The sequence below is a fragment of the Arachis hypogaea genome, chromosome 20 (assembly GCF_003086295.3).
Source record: "Arachis hypogaea cultivar Tifrunner chromosome 20, arahy.Tifrunner.gnm2.J5K5, whole genome shotgun sequence".
Taxonomy (NCBI): domain Eukaryota; kingdom Viridiplantae; phylum Streptophyta; class Magnoliopsida; order Fabales; family Fabaceae; genus Arachis; species Arachis hypogaea.
In genome coordinates this window covers 22,751,203-22,771,024 of record NC_092055.1, presented here as the reverse complement: position 1 = coordinate 22,771,024, position 19,822 = coordinate 22,751,203, and the positions used below count along the sequence as shown (strand labels likewise).

Genomic DNA, 19,822 nt, shown 5'->3' with positions numbered 1-19,822 from the left:
CATAACTGAATAAATGAATAAATAGTTCCAACATAACCCTGGTTCCCATTTTCACTTGATATAAATGTGTTCATCATTACAAGAAACATTAAGTAAACAGGTATCTGCCAAATAATTGACAGGTGAAGAATAAGAATTAACTACATACGACATCATTACCCTAAAATTACAAACATTATTTGACCTCTATATTCCATCCCAAGATGGGATTTTACATAAGTAATTTGGCCTAGATTTCACATTGTATCTCATCACCTGATGCTTCTCAAGCATGGAACTACTACTGGTAACAAAAAAACAATGCAATGTTACAGATACAAACAAATTTAATTTCATTAAGGACCAAAGCATGCAATTTAGTTGAACCATCAGTTCAGTGCGCTAAGAGGAGAACGTGGAATAAGCGATGGTTTCAACTCCTTTACTGAGGATTCACTTGAATTGTTTTCCTGAAACTCCTCAAGAAGCGATTCCACTGGCAGTGATTGAAGAGACTCGATTGTTCCTTTACTCGGAACGTCTGTTTCACATCTTACTGGTGTATTTCCACTAGGCTCATAGTCCTGCAAAGAGAAGACAAAGCAACAAGCCATGCAATGCATGAAAGGCAGAAAAAGTTTAGTGATGCTTCATTGATAAAACTTGTAGTTACTAAATAGAGTTAAAGTACCCTATAGTGCTGTTGAAAAGTTTCGCGAGCCTTCTCTTCAATCGAAGAGGCTTGGCCAGCATGGTCTTCTCTGAAGGTCTCAAGTGTATTTGAATGAGTCTTTACTACATCCAGCATTCCAGAAATGGATTCCCGCTCTTGCGCAGACATGACTGCAAAAATAAAATAAAATAGAGGATCAAATGAATGCAAAATGAGACTCATTTTTAAGAGAAAAAAAATTGACTAGTTTGTTCTGCACAACAGGTAGACCCCTTCATTAAGTTGTTTTAGCTAAGATAAATTTGCAGACACCTGCAGCTGCTTTTTTGCAACCAATTTTGCTATGCAATGAAACCATACACTTACCATCAAACTGCTCAAAGAGATCCTTGCTGTTCTTTGCCACATCTTCCTCTGCTGCAACACGAGCAGAATTGATCCCATGTCATGTTGCTCATTGCTATTAGAAGCATTACTGTACACAAGTGATAGATATTGCATCACATGGAAAAACTAATCAGTTGATCACAAAAGTATTAGTTTAAGAGCGGATAAGGACTCAATGAAGCACATTTTCAATAAGCATGGGCATTACTGACAGTTATTCTCAGTTTCTTACAATCAATTCACTAGATACCTGATTAGTGACACTGCTGCAGAAATATGCTTGGACTCTTTCTCATTTACAGCCTCATGAGTCCTCTTCATATGCTCTAAAGCTGATCCAGCGGTACTTACACTACAGATATAAAAATAAGACACTACAAATTTTACTAAAGGAGGACTTGATCAAGAAACCATGGGCAAGCCACTGACCTTTGCTGCATGAGTAACTCCATACGGCAATGCTTTGCTGCAGAATAATCAGCGGTATCCTTGGTCTCTTTCTCTGCTTGCACACAAAAAGATTGCCATTTCCTTTTTGTATGGGACACAATTTCTCCTACTGATGACACATGTTCGTCGTCTTGTTCTTAATGCTGCTTTGTCTAAGATCAACAAGCTTTTCATCCACCTGAATAATTCACCATCGTCCATAAGAAACTAAACTGCCAACCCAAATAAGAAAGATTTACTAAGAAACATTGACGAAGTAATACTCAAATCGGACCAGATCCATTTGACGACGAATATGATCAGAAACTAAGCTGGTCATATCCGCAATAAGCTTCTCTGAATCTGATCTTGATTGCTCCTGTAAAGAATAGGTCAACCACCATAAGCCACCATAGAAAGAGTGCATTAATATTAATATTTTACATCACAACCTCGAAAGACTTCCTAAAGTCAGCAATACAATTCAGTTGTGTTTGCTCAGCCTCTGATGCAAAGTCTTCAAGCTTTTTTTATTCTTCAAAAAGCTTATCAACAAATTCTTGAGAGGGATCAGATATATCCTTTATTTGTTCAACGCTAAGTGCATTTTGAATAAACAGAACACCCTCCCCCCCCCCCCCAAAAAAAAAAAGAAAGAAATAAAAAAACACCACTCAGCAAAAGAAACTGCATAGAATAAAGAAATAAAAATGAAACAGGTAAGATTGATTTGTGCATAGTTATGTTATAGTCTTATAGCCGAAGAGAGAAGTTAAAGATCATACATGGCGCATTTCCCTAGCAAAAACTGCCAGTTCACCCTGCTGAGTTGAAAGAGAGCTCTGAAGTTCATCAAATATTTCTCCAGCTTGAGTGGCCTCAGATTCAAGAAACTGATTGACCAAGGGGAAAAAGATACTTTGTTAATGTTGAACAGAGATGTAAAATATATATATATATATATATATAAACAAGGAATACAAATTGAGATGGTTCAAACATACTTCTTGAATAGAACGACCATTGGAGGATATCAGAGAAGATAATTCCTCTAAAACACCATCTGAGCTCGCCTTGTGCAAACGGTCATTTTGCACTGTCTCAGTGTGTGATAAGTACAGGTTTCTTAAACCTGTCACTTTGTTTTTTAAATCCAAAACCACCTATACGCAACAAAATGAGGAGAATTAATGAATTATACCATAACATCCATGCAAATGCATAGCGATGAAATAAACAAGCCAAAATAACAACGAACAGTGAATTAAGAGGATTCAACATATTAAATAAAAACATAGAAGAACATGACCAAAAAAAAGCAGCAGCATTAGATAATTGAGGTACCCACCTTATCATGAACACCTAGAAAAGAATGGCAGAGCTTCTCCACACATTTAAGATGTTCACTCTGTTCTGACAGTGATGTCGCAACAATATTGCAAAGATAACCAACCTGCTGGGCAAGCTCTGCTTGAAAATTGTTCACCACAGCCCTGTTATCCAAGTTCAGCTTGTCTTCTCTACCTACGATAACAGATGTATACAAGTCATTAACGTACAACTTGGATTCTTTGTCAATAATTTCACAGAAAAGGATAAATGCCTACCAATTTTCAAAAACAGCGAAGCATTATCCTGAAGAACTTTCTCCAAATCAGCCCGTAATACACAAGCTTGATGAGCTAGTGCATTTTCTGTCAGACACAATTGTTTTAACCACCATCTCAACTTAATACTGCGTAATAAGAGATAAAGACAGAAACACAATAATGAATCTACCTGCTTTTCTCTGCACAGAAATGATGAAGTCTTTCTCTTTCACCGTATACTGAGATCTCCTCAATTCATCCTCTGTGTTAGTGAGCAACTCACTGGTCTTGTTCAAGTTTTTCTGTAGTTTTTTATTCTTTTCCTGATAAGTAGATGTACATTAACATAACAATAAAGGACCAAAACCTTAGATAGCTAACCTGTGTGGTATCAAGTTTGTTGCTCAAATCAGAGCAATGTTGTACTTGCTCAATGTATCTACTATTCAAATCATCATATTGCTGGTCCAAACATGAAAAAAATATCAAGCAAAATAGGAATACACAGGCGCACAATATCATCTGCAGATATAGCTATTGGTTTTTTAAGAAAACTAACCTTCTGATGATTTTCTATAGTCAGCCCCATCTGCTCAATCTGATCTGCCATGGCCTAAACAGTGAAAAATCTTGGATCAATGAAACACCATGAGAACAATATATGAAACCAATTTATATACCAAGCACAAGAATGAGAGGGAAAGAAAAGTAATTCCATTTCAATCTCAGCAGGTGAAATCACATGAAAAAATATTTTCTTATGAAAAATATTGCTATATCGGTACTAATGATGGCAGAAAAAACTACCTTCCTTTCACTTTTTTCTTGATAAAATCTCTCCTTTGGTATATACACTCCATTTTTCTCACGTGTAGAACCTCTGATCAAAATCACAAACTTCATCAGCAACAATGCAATTTTAGCAGTAATATGAAGAGCCAAGTTATTCTTTCCATGAACAACAATGAAATTTAGAGCAACTCACCTGCCTTCAGGCGTTCAATTTCCCCATAAAGATCCTTAATAAGAGTTGACTTCATCATCTTCTGATTAACCTAATTAAAGAAAAAAGGGGAGAAAAAAATTCTAAATCAAGGCAATGAATCACAACAAAACACATGATAAACATCTTCATTACATTGCAGTACAGATTCCAATAAGAAAATAGCCAAAACTAGTAAGGACTAGTTAGTAAAAATTCCTTTAAAAACAAAATGGGATTAAAAGCACTTGATCTGCCCCAGTTCACTTGGTTCATGTGAACCAAAAAGTGAACTCTCATAAGACGTTGCCATTACAAATAATTGATCGAATGGTGTACCCAAAACACTTTGTTTATATGTTTTTATGTATGATACAGATGTAATACACAGAATAACAGTCATGTAATCTTTGTAAAAGCAATATATATATGAGCCAAATTATACTGGTAAAGATGCATGGTGTAAGAAACATCTCGACACTTAAATAACTTTAATCATGAACATACCTCAGGCTTATTTTTAATGTGCTTTGCCCTATGTGCATAATCCAGCGTGCTCAAAGTTTCTTCCAAGCAATGAACTTCAGGGGATACTGTCGCTATGATGCATGTTTTGGTTCTTCCCCCAAGGGAATCACGCAGTAAACGTGTCAACTTGCTATCCCTAAATACCATCTTTTCCGTGTAAGCATATGAATGAGGAATATACAAAGACTCAAAGAGCTTCGACCAATTTGTTTATTAAAAGGAGGTTAACAAAAAAAGAAAGATAAACATAAAAACCTGTAAGGAACGTGACCAAGGTGCTCCACAAGTGCATTGATCACCCGCCCTAAAGTAACCAAGCTCTTGTTTATTTCTCCGGCCTCTCTTGCACGACCCTAAGATATGTTACAAAATCAAACAAATTAAGATGATTGTGTAAAGCCTAAGGTGAAGGATAAAACTAGGAGGTATCCGCCCAATGTATTACCTCCCTAGCACCAGAACGAGATATATTTTCCGAGCCAGCCAGATCCACTAAATTCAGTTTGCCACATTAGATTAGTTCTTCACCTTCTGGGGTTGCCTCTTTGATGTGGATTGTTATTGAAAACAATGAATGTGACCGACTGAAAAAGTTAACTAAATCTTAATATAAAATCAAAATATGACATTCTAAGTTCTAACAATTCAAGCAACCTTGACTGCTTGTTCAACAGAGTTTCAGCAGTGCGTCTTTTGGCAGACCCTCTCTCCAGAAGGGTAAAAATCTCGCTAGTCACAATTTCTTCCTCTAATCCCCTTACAAGAATTCCACCTTTGCCATCCTCCATAAGTGGCAGCTGTTTCTTTTGCTTATCTTCCAAAGAAACTTTCGAAAGTTCTTCGGGGGCAAGCAAATCAGTGATCTCTTCATTGTACAATTCCAAAAAAGTGACTTTGACACTGTACTCAGCATTTTGGCTCTCAAGAGTGTCAAAAATCTGTTTAACAGCTCTAGGAATGACTCCAGCCTCTGCAGGCAACTCTCCATTGGGACCACTCTACAATACAGCAGCCAAATAAATCAAAATAACATTCATTGTGATAGGTAGAATACTAACTAGCACAGATGCTACTTCATACCTTTGACCTTTTGCATTCACCTTCCATAGTGTATGTTTTTCCAGTACCAGTTTGACCATATGCAAATATAGTACAATTAAATCCTTCTAGAACTTCATTTACAATAGGAATAATAGCTTGATCGTAAAGATCTTGTTGTCGTGCATTAGGACCAAAAACCTGCAAAATAGAACATAGAACATGATCACACATCAGATACCCTAAAAACAGTCGCTCCAGTATTCACTTCTCAAAACTTGTTACAAAATTATTATTCATTTCTGTCAATACAAACAATACTAATTTCAATTTGAACAAATCCAAGGCTTATAAGCAAGAAAAAAAATTATTTGCAAATGAGTAGCAAAGTCCATTGAAGAATACCTTGTCAAAAGTGAAAACCCTGTCAATGTGCTTGCCGGCGATGTTTTGAGAGACGGCGACTTCTCTGTTATAGTCATTGCAGGTGACAACCTGGGGGGCCTTGGAGCGCAACTCGTCGTCGCTGAAGGGGCGGCAGAGGAGGAGGACCTGCACGTTCACTTCCATCTCTTTCTCGTGGCGAAGAGACATTGTCGATTGTGGGAGAGGGAGACAGAAAGATGCCCTCTCTTCTTCACTCTGTCTGCGTGAGATGTATCTGAAATGGGGTCGGGGGAAGGAGAGAGAGAGAGAGAAAGAGAAAGAGAGAGTGAGGGGCGGTGACTGTTGAGTTTAAAATTTGAATTTTAGTAATCCGCTCTTTATTGAGTGAAACCCATAATGGTCCCTCAGATTGAGCCCGTGCACCAATGTTATTCTGACTTTTGAAATGCTCTAATTGCACCCTTCAGATTGAACTCCATGTGAAATCCTAGTCCCTCCACCCAATTTCGACGTGACTCAGCAGCCGGAGCGCTGAGCTGGCTGCTTATTGTCCACGTAGGCAGCCTTAAACGGCGCCGTTTTGCGTGGATGGCCTTAATGAATCAACACGACGTCGTTTTGCCTTGGAGAGGAATTGAAACGTTGCTTGGGGAGGGGGTTGATCATTCGTTAGTCTTTCTCCTACTTCTCTTCAAACGTTTCCTCTCGCTGTCGTCCAGAGAATGGTGTGACATTAGGGCACTTTCTGGCTATTGCTTGAGTGAGTTCATTGCCAGGAGAAGGAAGTACGCCACAGGTACGAAGTGGTTAAAGCAGAGGCTATCGTCATCGTCAGCTACAACAAGGTTAGTAATACAGAATGTGTAGTTGAAGTTTAAATTTTTTTTTTTTCACTGATGGATGTTCACGTGGTGTCTTGATTGAAGCAGAGTTGATATTCGTTTGGTGTCTTGTTTAGATTTCTGTGTTGTTAGGTTTTTGTGGTTACGTTGTTAGGTAGGGGTTTGGTTTACTCTATTTTTTTTTTTCTTCCTCAAAGAAAGGTTGCATGTGTTTAATTTGTTTGTTAACTTATCTGGCAGATGGATGAAGTACTGGACATTATGTTTCATCATGGAGGAAGTTTTGAGAAGGGCATGGATGAAAAGATTGGTTACTATCCGGACAACAGAAACTGCCTAGGTGATGTTGAGGTGGATAGGTTGGATGTATTTTACCTGAGAAACTATTATAAGGAGCTAGGTTATGACAGAATGAAGGAAGTCTGGTGGCTTGTACCTGGAAAGAGCATAGGGGAGGGATTGAGGAAGTTAAATAGTGATGCAGACCTAAGAGAGATGTGTGAGATGGGTTCACAGAATGCCGGCCTTGTTGATATCCACATTGAACATCAGGTTTCGTCACCTGAACTGATAGAAGGGGAGGAGGTTATGGTATACATTGATGATCAAGTAAGGGACCTTGGGGCTCAAGCTAAGGAAAATGTTGCAGCTGTCCCAGACGATGGTTCTAGGCCAAATCATGGAAAGAATCCTACTGCTAATGTGAGTCGACCTAGAGAGGAAGGGGTAAAAGCATCTGTTAAGGTGCTGTCTAAACAAAAAGTTAAAAAGAAGGCGAAGAACACCCCGAAACCAAGTCAAACAAAAGTTCATAGGAGGTATTGTCTCAGGTCTGCCACTGGGATAGGAGGCACAAAGGCTCAGAAAAGAGGGCAGGGTAACAAGATCCCAGTTATGTTGATGTCATCTGATGAGGAGTCCTCTAAAACTGATGATAGTTCAGAAGATGAGCCCTATAAACCAGTAAGGGAAGACAACTCATCTGATTCATGTGCTGCGGACCCTGTTCCTTCACCTAAGGTAAAGGGTAAGAAGAAAACAAGTAAGGGGAGTGCTTCACAGGATAAGGGTAAGGGAAAGAATAAGATGAAGGAGAAGATTTGTGTTGATGAAGATGCTTATGTGGAGGGTAATTCTGATGTTGAAGTGGATTTTGGAAAAGTTGGAACTGATAAGAATGATGATTATGATGCATTCGATCCTGGGACTGATTCTGATGGTGCCAACTCTTGGCATTCATTGGAGATGAAAATCCCACCCAATTCTGAAGACGAACTAGAAGAGGAGACCGAGTCTGATGAGGTGTTTCCTGTTTTTAGAGAGGGTGCTAGGTTCGGGGAGCTTCACTTGGAGGTTGGAATGAAGTTTAATACAAAGTGGGATTTCAAAGAGGCTGTTAGGGAGTACACCATCCAGAAGGGAAGGCGTATTCGGTTCAATAAAAATGATAGGAATAGGCTTAGGGCAGTTTGCAAGGTGAAGGAATGTGGTTGGGTCATCTTTGCTTGCAAGGACCGAGACAATACTTGCTGGCAAGTGAAGACTTTCAGAGATGATCATAGCTATGCAAGGGAGGATAAGAACAGAGCAGCCAATCATAACTGGGTTGCTAGTAAGCTGGTGAAGAAAGTCAGAAAGTATCCCAACTTCAGGCATTGTGATGCAAACACCTTCTTCAAGACCAAGTATGATCTGTCATTGAATAGGAACTCGATCTCTAGGGCACTGTCTAATGCTAGAAACCTTGTATATGGTGATGAAAAGGCTCAGTATGCAATGGTGAGGGACTATGGGGAGACACTGCTGAAGACAAATCCGGGTTCAACTGTCGAAATTTGCACCATCCCACAGCCAAACGGTGATGTGATATTTGAGAAAATGTATGTGTGTTTAAGTGGCTGCAAGAATGGATTTAAGGCAGGATGTCGTCCACTCATTGGACTTGATGGTGCTTTCCTGAAAACTGTCTTTGGAGGGCAGATTCTCTCAGCTATTGGGCAGGATGCAAACCACCACATATATGTCATTGCTTGGGCAGTTGTAGAAGTTGAAAACACTGCCAACTGGAAATGGTTCCTGAAACTACTGCACGCAGATTTGGGAGATTACAAGACACATGGTTGGTGTTTCATATCCGACATGCAAAAGGTACACTACTGCTAATCCCTTCTAATTTAGTTTCCAGTTTATTTGCATCACTGTGTTACAATATCCTTGATCTGTAAGAGGCTTGCTGATATCTGAGTAGGACTACTGTAGATGCACGATAGTAAAAGTTAGGGACATTTATGGTGCCTTTGTTAGAAACTCAGGGACTATTATGGTGAAAATTAAAAAAGTGAGGGTCTAGTATGGTGAAAATAAAAAAAGTAAGGGTCTAAATGGATGAGCATATAACTATGTATTCAACATACTTCTCTCTGTTGTATCTGTGTTAATTATTATTGGCATCCACTCTGTGTTGCAGGGACTCATAAATGCTGTACAGGAGGTGATGCTCAATGTGCATCACCGTTTCTGTGTGTGGCATTTGTGGAAGAATTTCAACAAGCAATGGAAAGATCTGGAGCTAAGAGGGTTGCTATGGGATTGTGCACGAGCCACAACATTTGAGGAATTCAGGGAACATAGGGAAAAGTTAAAGAGGCTTAATCCAGAGGCATGGGCATACCTAGAAAAGTGGCCAACTCATTCTTGGACAAGATCTCAGTTCAGTCACAAGCCAAAGTTAGACTCAATATGTAACAATGCGTGCGAAGTATTCAACGCAAAGATTAAGGAAGCTAGGAGGAAGCCTATAATCACACTGCTGGAAGAGGTTAGGATGTTCGTAATGAGGACGATGGCCAAAAATAAAGTGAAGTTGGATAATCATATGGGGATACTTCCCCCAGTGATCAAGAGCAGACTGGAGAAGCTGAGGAAGGAATCTAGGCAATGGCAACCAATCTGGGCTGGAGACACCGGATACGAGAAGTTCGAGGTACATGGACACCCTACACACCATGTAGTGGATCTGGGGAAAAGGCTATGTACTTGTCAGTTTTGGATGCTAACAGGTAATGTCTTTAACTGTTACTTAATTATTTAACTACTCTGCCTAGTGAGTCTAATTAACTATGCACCTACTTGTTATTGCTGGATGATGGTGTTGCAGGAATCCCATGTGTGCACGCATGTGCTGCTATTGCTAGGGTCAACAAGTGGCCAGAGAATTTCTGCCACAAGCTCCTCACAATGGAGTCCTACAAAGCCACTTACAAGAACAAAACCAAATAGTCATTCAATATATCAAAAACAATCTAATGTCAATTACATTGTTCATAAACTGGATTACACTGGTTGTGTGTTTCAGCTCTCACCCTAATCAAACCTCCTTCAATAGTAACATCAACACAAACACAACTAACATAAATACCCCTAAACCAAGCACTTGGACCATCAGCTTTACATTTCTCACATCTGCTTCCAGTCTGCCCACCTTCCATGCAATGTTCATCTTCATCCCACCTTGCTCATCTTCTTCATCAGACTTCAGCGGCACCTCATCATTTACCGAATCTGCTCAGAGAAATAACCCACACCAATTCTTTCCACTAGTCTGCAAACAAGCATCAACCTTATTAAACAACTACCTCAAGTAACCAACACTATAAATTTCAGCCAGTAATTGCACTCACGTTATAATTCGGACACCCGAAGAACGGCTTATTAGGATGACTCTCCGTCCCTAACCACCGAAGGACAGGCCTACACCCACAACCACACCACTCTGGAACTGCTGAACGCCGGGCACGCACATTGTTTCCTCTCCAGATTCCAGTCGCAGATGAGCGATTCGACCTACGAGAAGCTTGACTGTCACTCATGGCGGGAGAGGACGAAGAAGAAGAATAAGAGTGAAGAAGAGGGAGAGTTGGACGACGAACCAATTCACATAGGAAGAGGGAAGAACAACTTAGGGTTTATAATTGGTACCAGGGACTACTTCAGGGAATTTCGACATTCTTTGAAGATCCTCCACATCAGCTAGCCGTTTAAGGCTGCCTACGTGGACAATAAGCAGCCAGCTCAGCGCTCCGGCTGTTGAGTCACGCCGGAATTGGGTGGAGGGACCAGGATTTCGCACGGAGCTCAATCTGAAGGGTGCAATTAGAGCATTTCGAAAGTCAGGGATAACATTGGTGCACGGGCTCAATCTGAGGGACCATTATGGGGTTTCACTCGCTCTTTATCTCTATTATTATATTTATATTTATGAAATCTTTCCAGAGCTCTCTTTTATTTATTTATTTATTTTTTTTTTTTGTCTTGAGGGCTGTCTATTATATGAGAAAGTATAGAGAGCCAATGGAATATTTGTATAATGTGTATAATAAAAATTTAGGGAGTATTAGAGATATAATCATTAGTGTTACTTTTTTTTACACAATTCTAAAACTTTTTATTATTATTATTTTGATTAGCATGATGATTATTATTGATTTTTTACATATGGAGGAGAGACTTTAGCATGGTTTCATCTTAAAGCAACTATATATTATCAATTTGATTTTGTTGGTTTTTAAAATAAAATTACTGTATTTAGTTTGAGAAAATATAATTTGAAAGAAAAATAAAATAATAATATTATTATTACCAACTATTGTGATGAATAGAAACAAAACAAGTATAATTATCCGTGCCATGCACGTGATAAGATTGAAATTATAATTTTAAATTATTTTTTAAAATTAATTTAAATTATAATAATTTGATTAAAAAAAGTAAGATGTTATGTATTATTTTTTTTAAATTTAGTATTAATTGGATTAACTCTAAAATAGTTATTAATCGATTTGAATAATCTACTTTTTTTTCAATAAATCAGACATATATACTGAATGTGATCATAAATAATATAGTAATAGTTAAATCCACCAATAAATATATTAGTTATTATCAAACTATAAAACAAATTAAATATAAAGGTTATTAGCACTTATAAATCTATAAAATCGCACTATCTTTGTTCGCATGCAAGGGTTTACTTATTAAATAAACTTAAAATATGAACAAAAAATATTTATAAATTGGACCTAGCATCACTTAAAAAAATAATAGAAAATAATCAACTTACCTTACTATCCATGAGAACCATTTTTATGTAAATCATCTTATTCTTGTCAAACTTGGATAGAACTTTCCATAACCTTATATATTAATTTTGTTAAATAATATATATATTACGGTAATTTTTTTAATATATATTTTTTTTTTGGTGACTATTTTTTTTTTAATATATATACATATACAGAAATAATTCTATACATATACATAAATAAAAAAATATGTGAATTATATTTTGTTAAACTCTATGTTATCAGTTATTAAAAACATCTAAATCACATATATTAATTATTTTTTTGTTATAATTATTTCGTTTTATATATATGATTATTTTATATATATTCCTCAATTCCGACTCCATTCATACGCATATTAACAGTTTTTTTCTAATAGTGATGTTTTAATTTTTCGTTTTCCTTTTTTTCACGCATCTTTCTTTTTTTTTTTAAATAGTGATGTTTTAGTATTTTTTCTCTTTTTTTTAAATACATTTTTCTTAATAATTACATTACTAATCTAAAATATAAAATGAGAAAGAAAATAAACTTAAAAATTAGAAAAAAAATAATTTTATATTAAAAAATATAAAAAAAATATATTTAAAAAAAATAGTCGTAATATATAAATTGAGTCAACAATTTAAATTTCTCTAAAACTAATTTAATCAAATACCAATATTAGAAATAAATTACTTAAATAATATTTGATCTATTCTAGTCCTTAGACACGTATAGATTAGAGTCATTCTCGTAACGACTCGTAACGACAACGAACTGAAACAACGTCGTAAGTTCAAACATTTAGAAATCGTGCAAATTCAAACCATTCCTTTGTTCTTTGAAAACCTTCTGTCTCCCTGATAGAATTGAATCGAAATTCCTTTCATAGAAAAAGAGTTACGGAGATGGCTTTGATATGTAGAGACCAAAAAGCATTTGTGCTTACTATGTTGTGTTTAATTGATGATTATAACGAAGGTGTCTGCGTCAAAACAACTCATTCCGTGCATGTAACCAAGTAGTACTAATTATGCCTTGACTCAGCAACTCAATCCTTTTTGTTTTCCATGTGCTCACTAAGAAACAACTATGAAAACACAGCAGCAAGAAATTTCCTTTTAAGAAGGATAATGATTGACTTACAACTCTCTACTCTCTATTACACCACTCTGATGTGCTTTCAATTTCATATTTACCAACTTCGAAACAAGTGGCTTAATCCTTACTTTCGATGCTAAATTTTCTTTAATCTCAAGTCTAAACACATCATAAAGGCAGCAATTGTCCACATCAAAGGAATGCCATATTTCAAAAATAAAATAGTTAGTCTCACACAGTTGATTGAGAATATGAAAAGGCAGAGAAGAAACTAAGAAACATATCCATAAGTTACTTCTTTTATTAAGCTCCTGTTGCCTCAGCCATTTCTTGTTCCACAGTGCTTGGGACAACAGGGTAGTATTGGTAATGTAGGTCCCCAACATCATCACCAGTCCATTTCTTCCATCCTTCTGGTCCCACATGGTAAACTGAAATCACATAAATCCCCAAGTTAGTGATTTAGAGCTATAAACTGGGACTGAAAAAGCTGCTGCAAAATGCTGACCATGAAGTGAAAAAAAAATAGTAAAAAAATATATATTTTCTATGATTTCATTTTAACAATTTTCTTTAAGTTGACAGTAAAATCAATGGGAGTTTAGGTGTTTTGTAGTGTTTCCAGATAGTTTCATATGTAGAAGTAGCTGTGGAGTGTGGAGTCAATCAACGCAGGAAAGAGAAAAATTACCGCTAACAACTCCACCACTAGCTCCATCACGGAATGTTGCATGATATATTGCTCGTCGACCTAGTTCAACAGCTTCATCAACTGACAGGTCATATCGGTACCTAGGATGAGAAGGGAACCGTTGATGAATATTGGTGAAAGGCATTGTTATACCATGTAGAAGTTAAATGAAAAGATTTACTCACCCACTGTCCAATATACCATAAGCATATGGTGAACCAGATCCAACAGAGAATCTAGTGCCTTTCAATCTTCCTCCTTCACTATCAACATAATATAGACCAGGACCCTAAAAAGATATCATCCATTAGGAATTGCAACAGCACTAGCTGAGCAAAAGCCATATGGCAGTTGGACATGTGAATTACCGTTTCATCCCATCCAGCAATCATGGTACCGACTGATAAACCCATTCCACGATAAGAGTATAAAATATTTGCAAGTAGCTTTGAGGCTCCGGTTACTGATATCCTCCTTTTATTTGCCAACTCGTGCAACCGACACTACACATGATACAGACCAGATTAGACAAACGATTTGCATCCCCATATTTATAGAAGTAAAGAAATCATACATTGTTAAGCAAAAGCTAGATATTTGTCTTGTTTTACTTCGTACAGGTGGAACCATTTAGTTCTATTTCCTACATGGACTGAACTCAAGGATCTAAAATCCATATAGAATGAGGTATATGTGAAGGTCAACTAAGTCAAACTTCTCAAGGCAACTTATAACAAAATAATAAGCGTCAAATGAGAAATTGAGTATAATAACCACAATGGAAGGCCAGGAACAAAAGATGTATGTTGAAAATAAGAAAAGCAGCAGAATGGGACTCATAAAAACATGAAACCATTATATTAGAAAATATATCCATTCTCAACAAATCCCAACAATAATCCTAGCATTAGAGTAATAGAGGAAGCTAGAAAATATATAGTCTAAACGGTTTAGGAACACTACTAAAGGCATCTAAACTAATGTGATTTCGCTAATATAAGGCTAAGGATGGTAACAAATATAACAAAAATATCCACATTCAAACAAACGGGTCATGAGTAGTTATGACTTCAACTAATGTGCATGCATGATAAATTAGAATAGAAGTTGAGGCAAAGCATCACAACTTGCAACTATAACTCCAACAACAATGATCACAGCAAAATATAACCAAGGAATCGCCGGCAGTTGGAGAGAAGAGTAGGGCAAAGGAGGAACCTCAGTAGGAGAATCATAACAGCACTACAAAAAGCAATAATTCAAGATAAAAGGACTTCAAAAATTACCTTTATCCCGAGATTTCTGTGCCAAAATTGGCAATCCGCGGCACCTCCGGCCATTGTTCCAAGCATATATGGATTAATTTCAATAATCTTCTTTACAGACTGTGAAGCTGGAAATTTCCATTACTCATCAGTAATAATTGAAATGTAATAGTAATTCAAAGACAAACTAAACAAGTGGATTAAACCCTAAACAACATTAATCAATTAGAAGCAACAATTTTCAAATTTGACAAAATAAACATAAAATCAACTCACATATATATCCTCCCATGCTAGCTCTAGAATCAGCAGCTACAATGACACCGTCCTTAAATATAAAAGCAAGCGTTGTAGTACCCTTTGCAGGCTTCACCGTCTGAATAGCTTCTTTCACAAAGCCATCGAACTAAAACCACAAATACAAACACAAAATTTTGTATTAAACCAAGGTTTCAACCTGCTCTATAGAACAATACCCTGATTTCCTTTATTTACTACTCATAAATTAAAAAATAAAATACTAGAACAATTTTTTTTCAGACTCGAAAAATTGAAAAGTTGAAAAATCACTCACATCATTGGAATTAGGAAGCTGGAATGACGGCGGAGCAGAGAACTCTCCAACGATGTCGTCTCCGGGTGCGGTGAGTGTAGAGAACGATTCTAGACCAGAAGTATCGAGCTTCATGATTTCAGATTTTAGACCTAACCGATGAAAACAACCAAAAATTATTACCGTAAAATCCAAACGGTTAATTAGCATTAAAAATAATAATTAAGAAAAGCAAAAATCGATGTAAAATTGAAGATAGAGATGGACGATGAACTTGGCGCACTAGGTCAAGTGAAGTGGGATCTGCGTGTGTGAGGTATCGTTGAGGTTGAAGCGAGAAAAGAAGAACGGGAGATTCACAGATCCAGTAGAAAAAAAGAACTGTTTTCAAGTGTTGGTGCCTTGTTCAGAAAGGCGGATCTTTATTTGGGATAGGCCTGCTGTCTTGTCTAAGAAGTTGGATCTAAATTGGGCCAGCCCATTTTTAACCAAAAAAGTGGCCCATTTGATATAAACCTTAACTCCACAATTTGATATGTATTTCTAAAAAGTAAAAAATACATTGCTATTACCGCTTACTAGCAGCCGTTTTTTTTATTGAGTTAAAAAAATATTTTTATATTTTTTTTTAAATTATAAATTTACTATTAATAATTAAAAATTAATTAAAAAAATAGAATAAATAAATTTAAGTTAAAAAATTAAAAAAATTGTTATTATTATGTGTAACAAAATTAAAATAAAAATTTATTAACATTATATATAAATTAATTATTTATATATTAAATTTATTTATTTTCTCATTTCTATTTAATTTGAAATAATTTAAAAATTTATATTTATATTTAAACCATTTTTTTTTATACATAATTTTAATAGATAAAAATTTATTTTTTTAATTTTATATTGAACCTCTTTAATTATCTTTAATTTTATTATTATTTTAAAATTATTAATTTTTATTTTGATTATATCATCCCATCGTATTATACACTATTATTTTCTCTTATTATTTTTTTATATGTATAATTATTATTATCTCACCTCACTATTATATTGCCTTATTTTATTCTTCTTTTTTGTTTTCTTCTTCTATTAACCCCGATCGCAATCAATTACCACCATATCATATTACCATGATCGCAGCTCTCATTTTTGTTTATCACTTTGATCCATATATATCCATTGTGTTAATTTTTGAGTTGTTAAAGATTTGTTAAAAGAATTATTTTTTTTGTTTGATTTAGATATCTAGATGTATAACTATTATAAAGATACTTATTTTTCATACTTACTTGTTAAGTCATATTTTATCATTTAAAAAAAAATAAGATATCAAGCATTTAAAAATTTTGTATAGAATAATTAAATAAAAAATAAAAAAATTATTAGTTATTTAATTTCTTTAATATATAAAATAATTGAATTTAAATTAATTTAGGTATAATACTAAAATCATTATGTTACTATGTGTAACAATAAAGATAAAAAGTTATAAATATTTGTAAATTTATTTATTTCTCAATTATATTTAATTTGAAGCAAATATAAAAATTTATATTTAAATAACTCTTTCTCTCGCATAATTTTAATAGCTAAAAAAATTTTATTTCGTATAATTTTATATTCAACATTTTAAATTATCTTTAGTCTTATTATTCATTTAGAATTTTTAATTTTTGTTTTTATTACTCTTTTTTCTTATCATTATCTATCTACATATACTTCACCACCACTCTTGTATTAGTTTGTTCTCTCTTCCTTCCTCAGTTTTTATTCTCTTTCTATTTTCTCATCAATCGAAATTAGTTACCAACATATATTAATTCATAATTATTACACTCAGAAATAAATACTACTTTAAAAATAAAAGTTCAAAAAAAATCGCGTAACTCTTATGTGTATCATCTACACTCTTATAAATGTAATGAATGAGTAAATTTAACCTTTTTTTTATTATCAGTTTTTTTTTATTATCTAATACATTCAAAGTCACATATTCATTTATGATAAAAGTTAAAAATTAAAGTTAAATGACATTAGTACTTTTTGGTTTAATAAAATTAAAATAAAGTACAAAAATAAGGATAAAAACTAAAAAAATAGATGACTCTAGAAAAGGATAATGTTAAATTTTATGTCATTATATATGAGAACAGTGATTTATTTTATTATATTTATTTTTGTACCAAATAACAAAAGAATTAAATTTTATATCCGTTTTTTATTACTTATGTTACTTATTTATAGTTGTTTAAATTATATTCTATAGTCGTTAAGTGCTGTTTTCTTCCAACAAAAAAATAGTTATGAGGTCATTTTCATTTTTTTATAGGAGTACATCTATTATATCATGATTTTAATAATTAATGTAAAATTTAAAAAATTAAATAAATATATATTTATTTTGATTATATTCAAGAGTGAATTATATATATTCTTATAGTCAAGAAATAGACTTAACTTATTCTATAATAAATAGTTTTTTAATCATCAAATTTATAAAGAAGATCTCATCTTTTTATTTATCCTAAAAGTTAAACATTAAAACTAATGTTAATACTTTTTTATTAACAGAACTAAAATAAAACATAAAAATAAAACTTGAATAAAAATAAAAATACAAAATTTTAAATTCCAAAATATAAAATGATTATAAGATAAAAAAATTACTTAAATATAATTTCTATAAAATACTCCACTAATAAATTCAGATGAATGAATATTATATGTAAAATGAATCCTCATATATTAGTACAAAAATTATTCTGTGTAATTTTTTTCAAAAAATATTGTCCTGGTACTATTTTACTTTTATTCTTTTAAAAGCATATCCATAATAAAATAAATCCGCATGGATAATTTACATCCAATAGAAAACTCTTATAAAGTTTGTGTGAAAAATTGTATGAAAGTTTTTTTTATTCAACGTAACTGACGGATGTACGGGAAAAAAATTTTTAATAATAAACTTTTCTAGGATAATATTGGAACTTAATTTAGATGCCAATTGACCTTATATACTGTGTAAGTACCTAGATGCCAATTGACCTTATATACTGTGTAGGTACTTAGAGTATATTAGAAGAGTATAATAAGAGTAAAATTATTTTGTGTAAATTTATTTTTTTATAAATTGTCCCTATTAAATTATTTTATTTTTATTCTTTAAATATATATTCAAATAAAAAAAAATCTGCAACAATAATTTACATCAAACACAAAAATCTTAATCAAATTACTATAAAAAAAATGGATAGAAAATTTTTTATTTAACGTAACTAATAAAAGAATTTTTTAATAATAAACTTTACTTTAGAAATAATATTAGAACTTAAATTTAGATATCAATTATTCTTATATTAGGTTTTATGTTATATCTAAGTAAAGTGAGAAGGATGCAAGAAAAGATGAATAAGAAAAGAATTTTTTTTTTTCTATTATGCAGTAAGAGTAATCTGAGATGATAGATAGTAAGAGAGAAAATAGATAATTATAGAAGTTGGGTGATTGTGAATTAATGAGATAAGAGAGAACTTGAATGTATGTGATAAGAGAGAAGATGAGGTAGTGGAAGTTTTTTAATGTAGAATAATTCACATAAATATAGTGGGATAGAAGGAAGGGCAAAATTGGAAAAGAATTTTGGATACCAAACCCATGTATTGACATTATATATTATTACTAGCGGCTCAACAGACATTATCGTGCCTGTTCAGCCGCTTTTTTATTATTTTTAAGAAATTAATTTTTATGTTTTTATTTTAAAATTATAAATTTAATAAAATAAAATATTAAAAAATTTCATTATGTTGTTATTATGTGAAAACAAAAATCAAAATAAAGATTTAAAAATATTAATTATAAAATAAATATTTATAAATATTATTATGTTTATTTATTTATTTTTAATAGTATTTAATTAGAGACAAAAAAATTATATTTAAATTTTTTTTATTTTTATGCATAATTATAATTGATAAAAAATATTTTTTAAAATTTATTATTCATTTTTTAAAATTATCTTTAATTTTATTTTTTTTAAATTACTAATTTATATTTTTATTATTGTCTCAACGCCACTATGATATTGTATCGTTCTCCTTTCTCGTCTTCTTTTCCTTCCACCTTCTCTTCACTCGATGGTTGTTAATTATCACCAAATATCATTATCACAACTTTTAATTTTGTCTATCACTTTTATTTATAACCAACTATTTTTTTAAATTTTATAAGTTGTTTAAGTTTTGCTAAAAGAATTTTTTGTATCTTT

The 19,822-nt window shown here is 33.4% G+C and overlaps 1 protein-coding gene and 1 pseudogene across 3 annotated transcripts; both read right to left on the bottom strand.

Annotated features, from left to right (window-relative positions):
* Nucleotides 1-22: 22 nt before the first annotated feature.
* On the bottom strand, nucleotides 23-6,336 carry LOC112782862 (kinesin-like protein KIN-5C; annotated as a pseudogene).
* A 6,887-nt stretch (nucleotides 6,337-13,223) lies between these two features.
* Nucleotides 13,224-15,974, bottom strand: LOC112783568 (proteasome subunit beta type-5). Of its 3 annotated transcripts, none has more exons than XM_025826563.3 (8): nucleotides 15,833-15,974; nucleotides 15,571-15,701; nucleotides 15,273-15,402; nucleotides 15,018-15,124; nucleotides 14,100-14,234; nucleotides 13,917-14,020; nucleotides 13,732-13,832; nucleotides 13,224-13,471 (listed from the first exon to the last, which is right to left on the bottom strand). In XM_025826563.3, the coding sequence occupies exons 2-8, from the start codon at nucleotides 15,682-15,684 to the stop codon at nucleotides 13,344-13,346; spliced, it is 819 nt and encodes a 272-aa protein (XP_025682348.1). In that variant the 5' UTR covers nucleotides 15,685-15,701; nucleotides 15,833-15,974; the 3' UTR covers nucleotides 13,224-13,343. The 3 variants fall into 3 exon arrangements, with proteins under 3 accessions (XP_025682348.1, XP_025682350.1, XP_025682349.1); XM_025826565.3 differs by having other exon boundaries at nucleotides 15,817-15,967; XM_025826564.3 differs by having other exon boundaries at nucleotides 15,824-15,961.
* Between the last annotated feature and the right edge of the window lie 3,848 nt (nucleotides 15,975-19,822).

Bases quoted from the DNA above. Each gene is read 5' to 3' on its own strand.
- LOC112783568 (XM_025826563.3), bottom strand. From the start codon at position 15,684: ATGAAGCTCGATACTTCTGGTCTAGAATCGTTCTCTACACTCACCGCA. The intron at 15,403-15,570 runs GTGAGTGATTTT...TTGTGGTTTTAG, and splicing joins AGCTTCCTAATTCCAATGAT to TTCGATGGCTTTGTGAAAGA. The intron at 15,125-15,272 runs GTGAGTTGATTT...GGAAATTTCCAG, and splicing joins TAGCATGGGAGGATATATAT to CTTCACAGTCTGTAAAGAAG.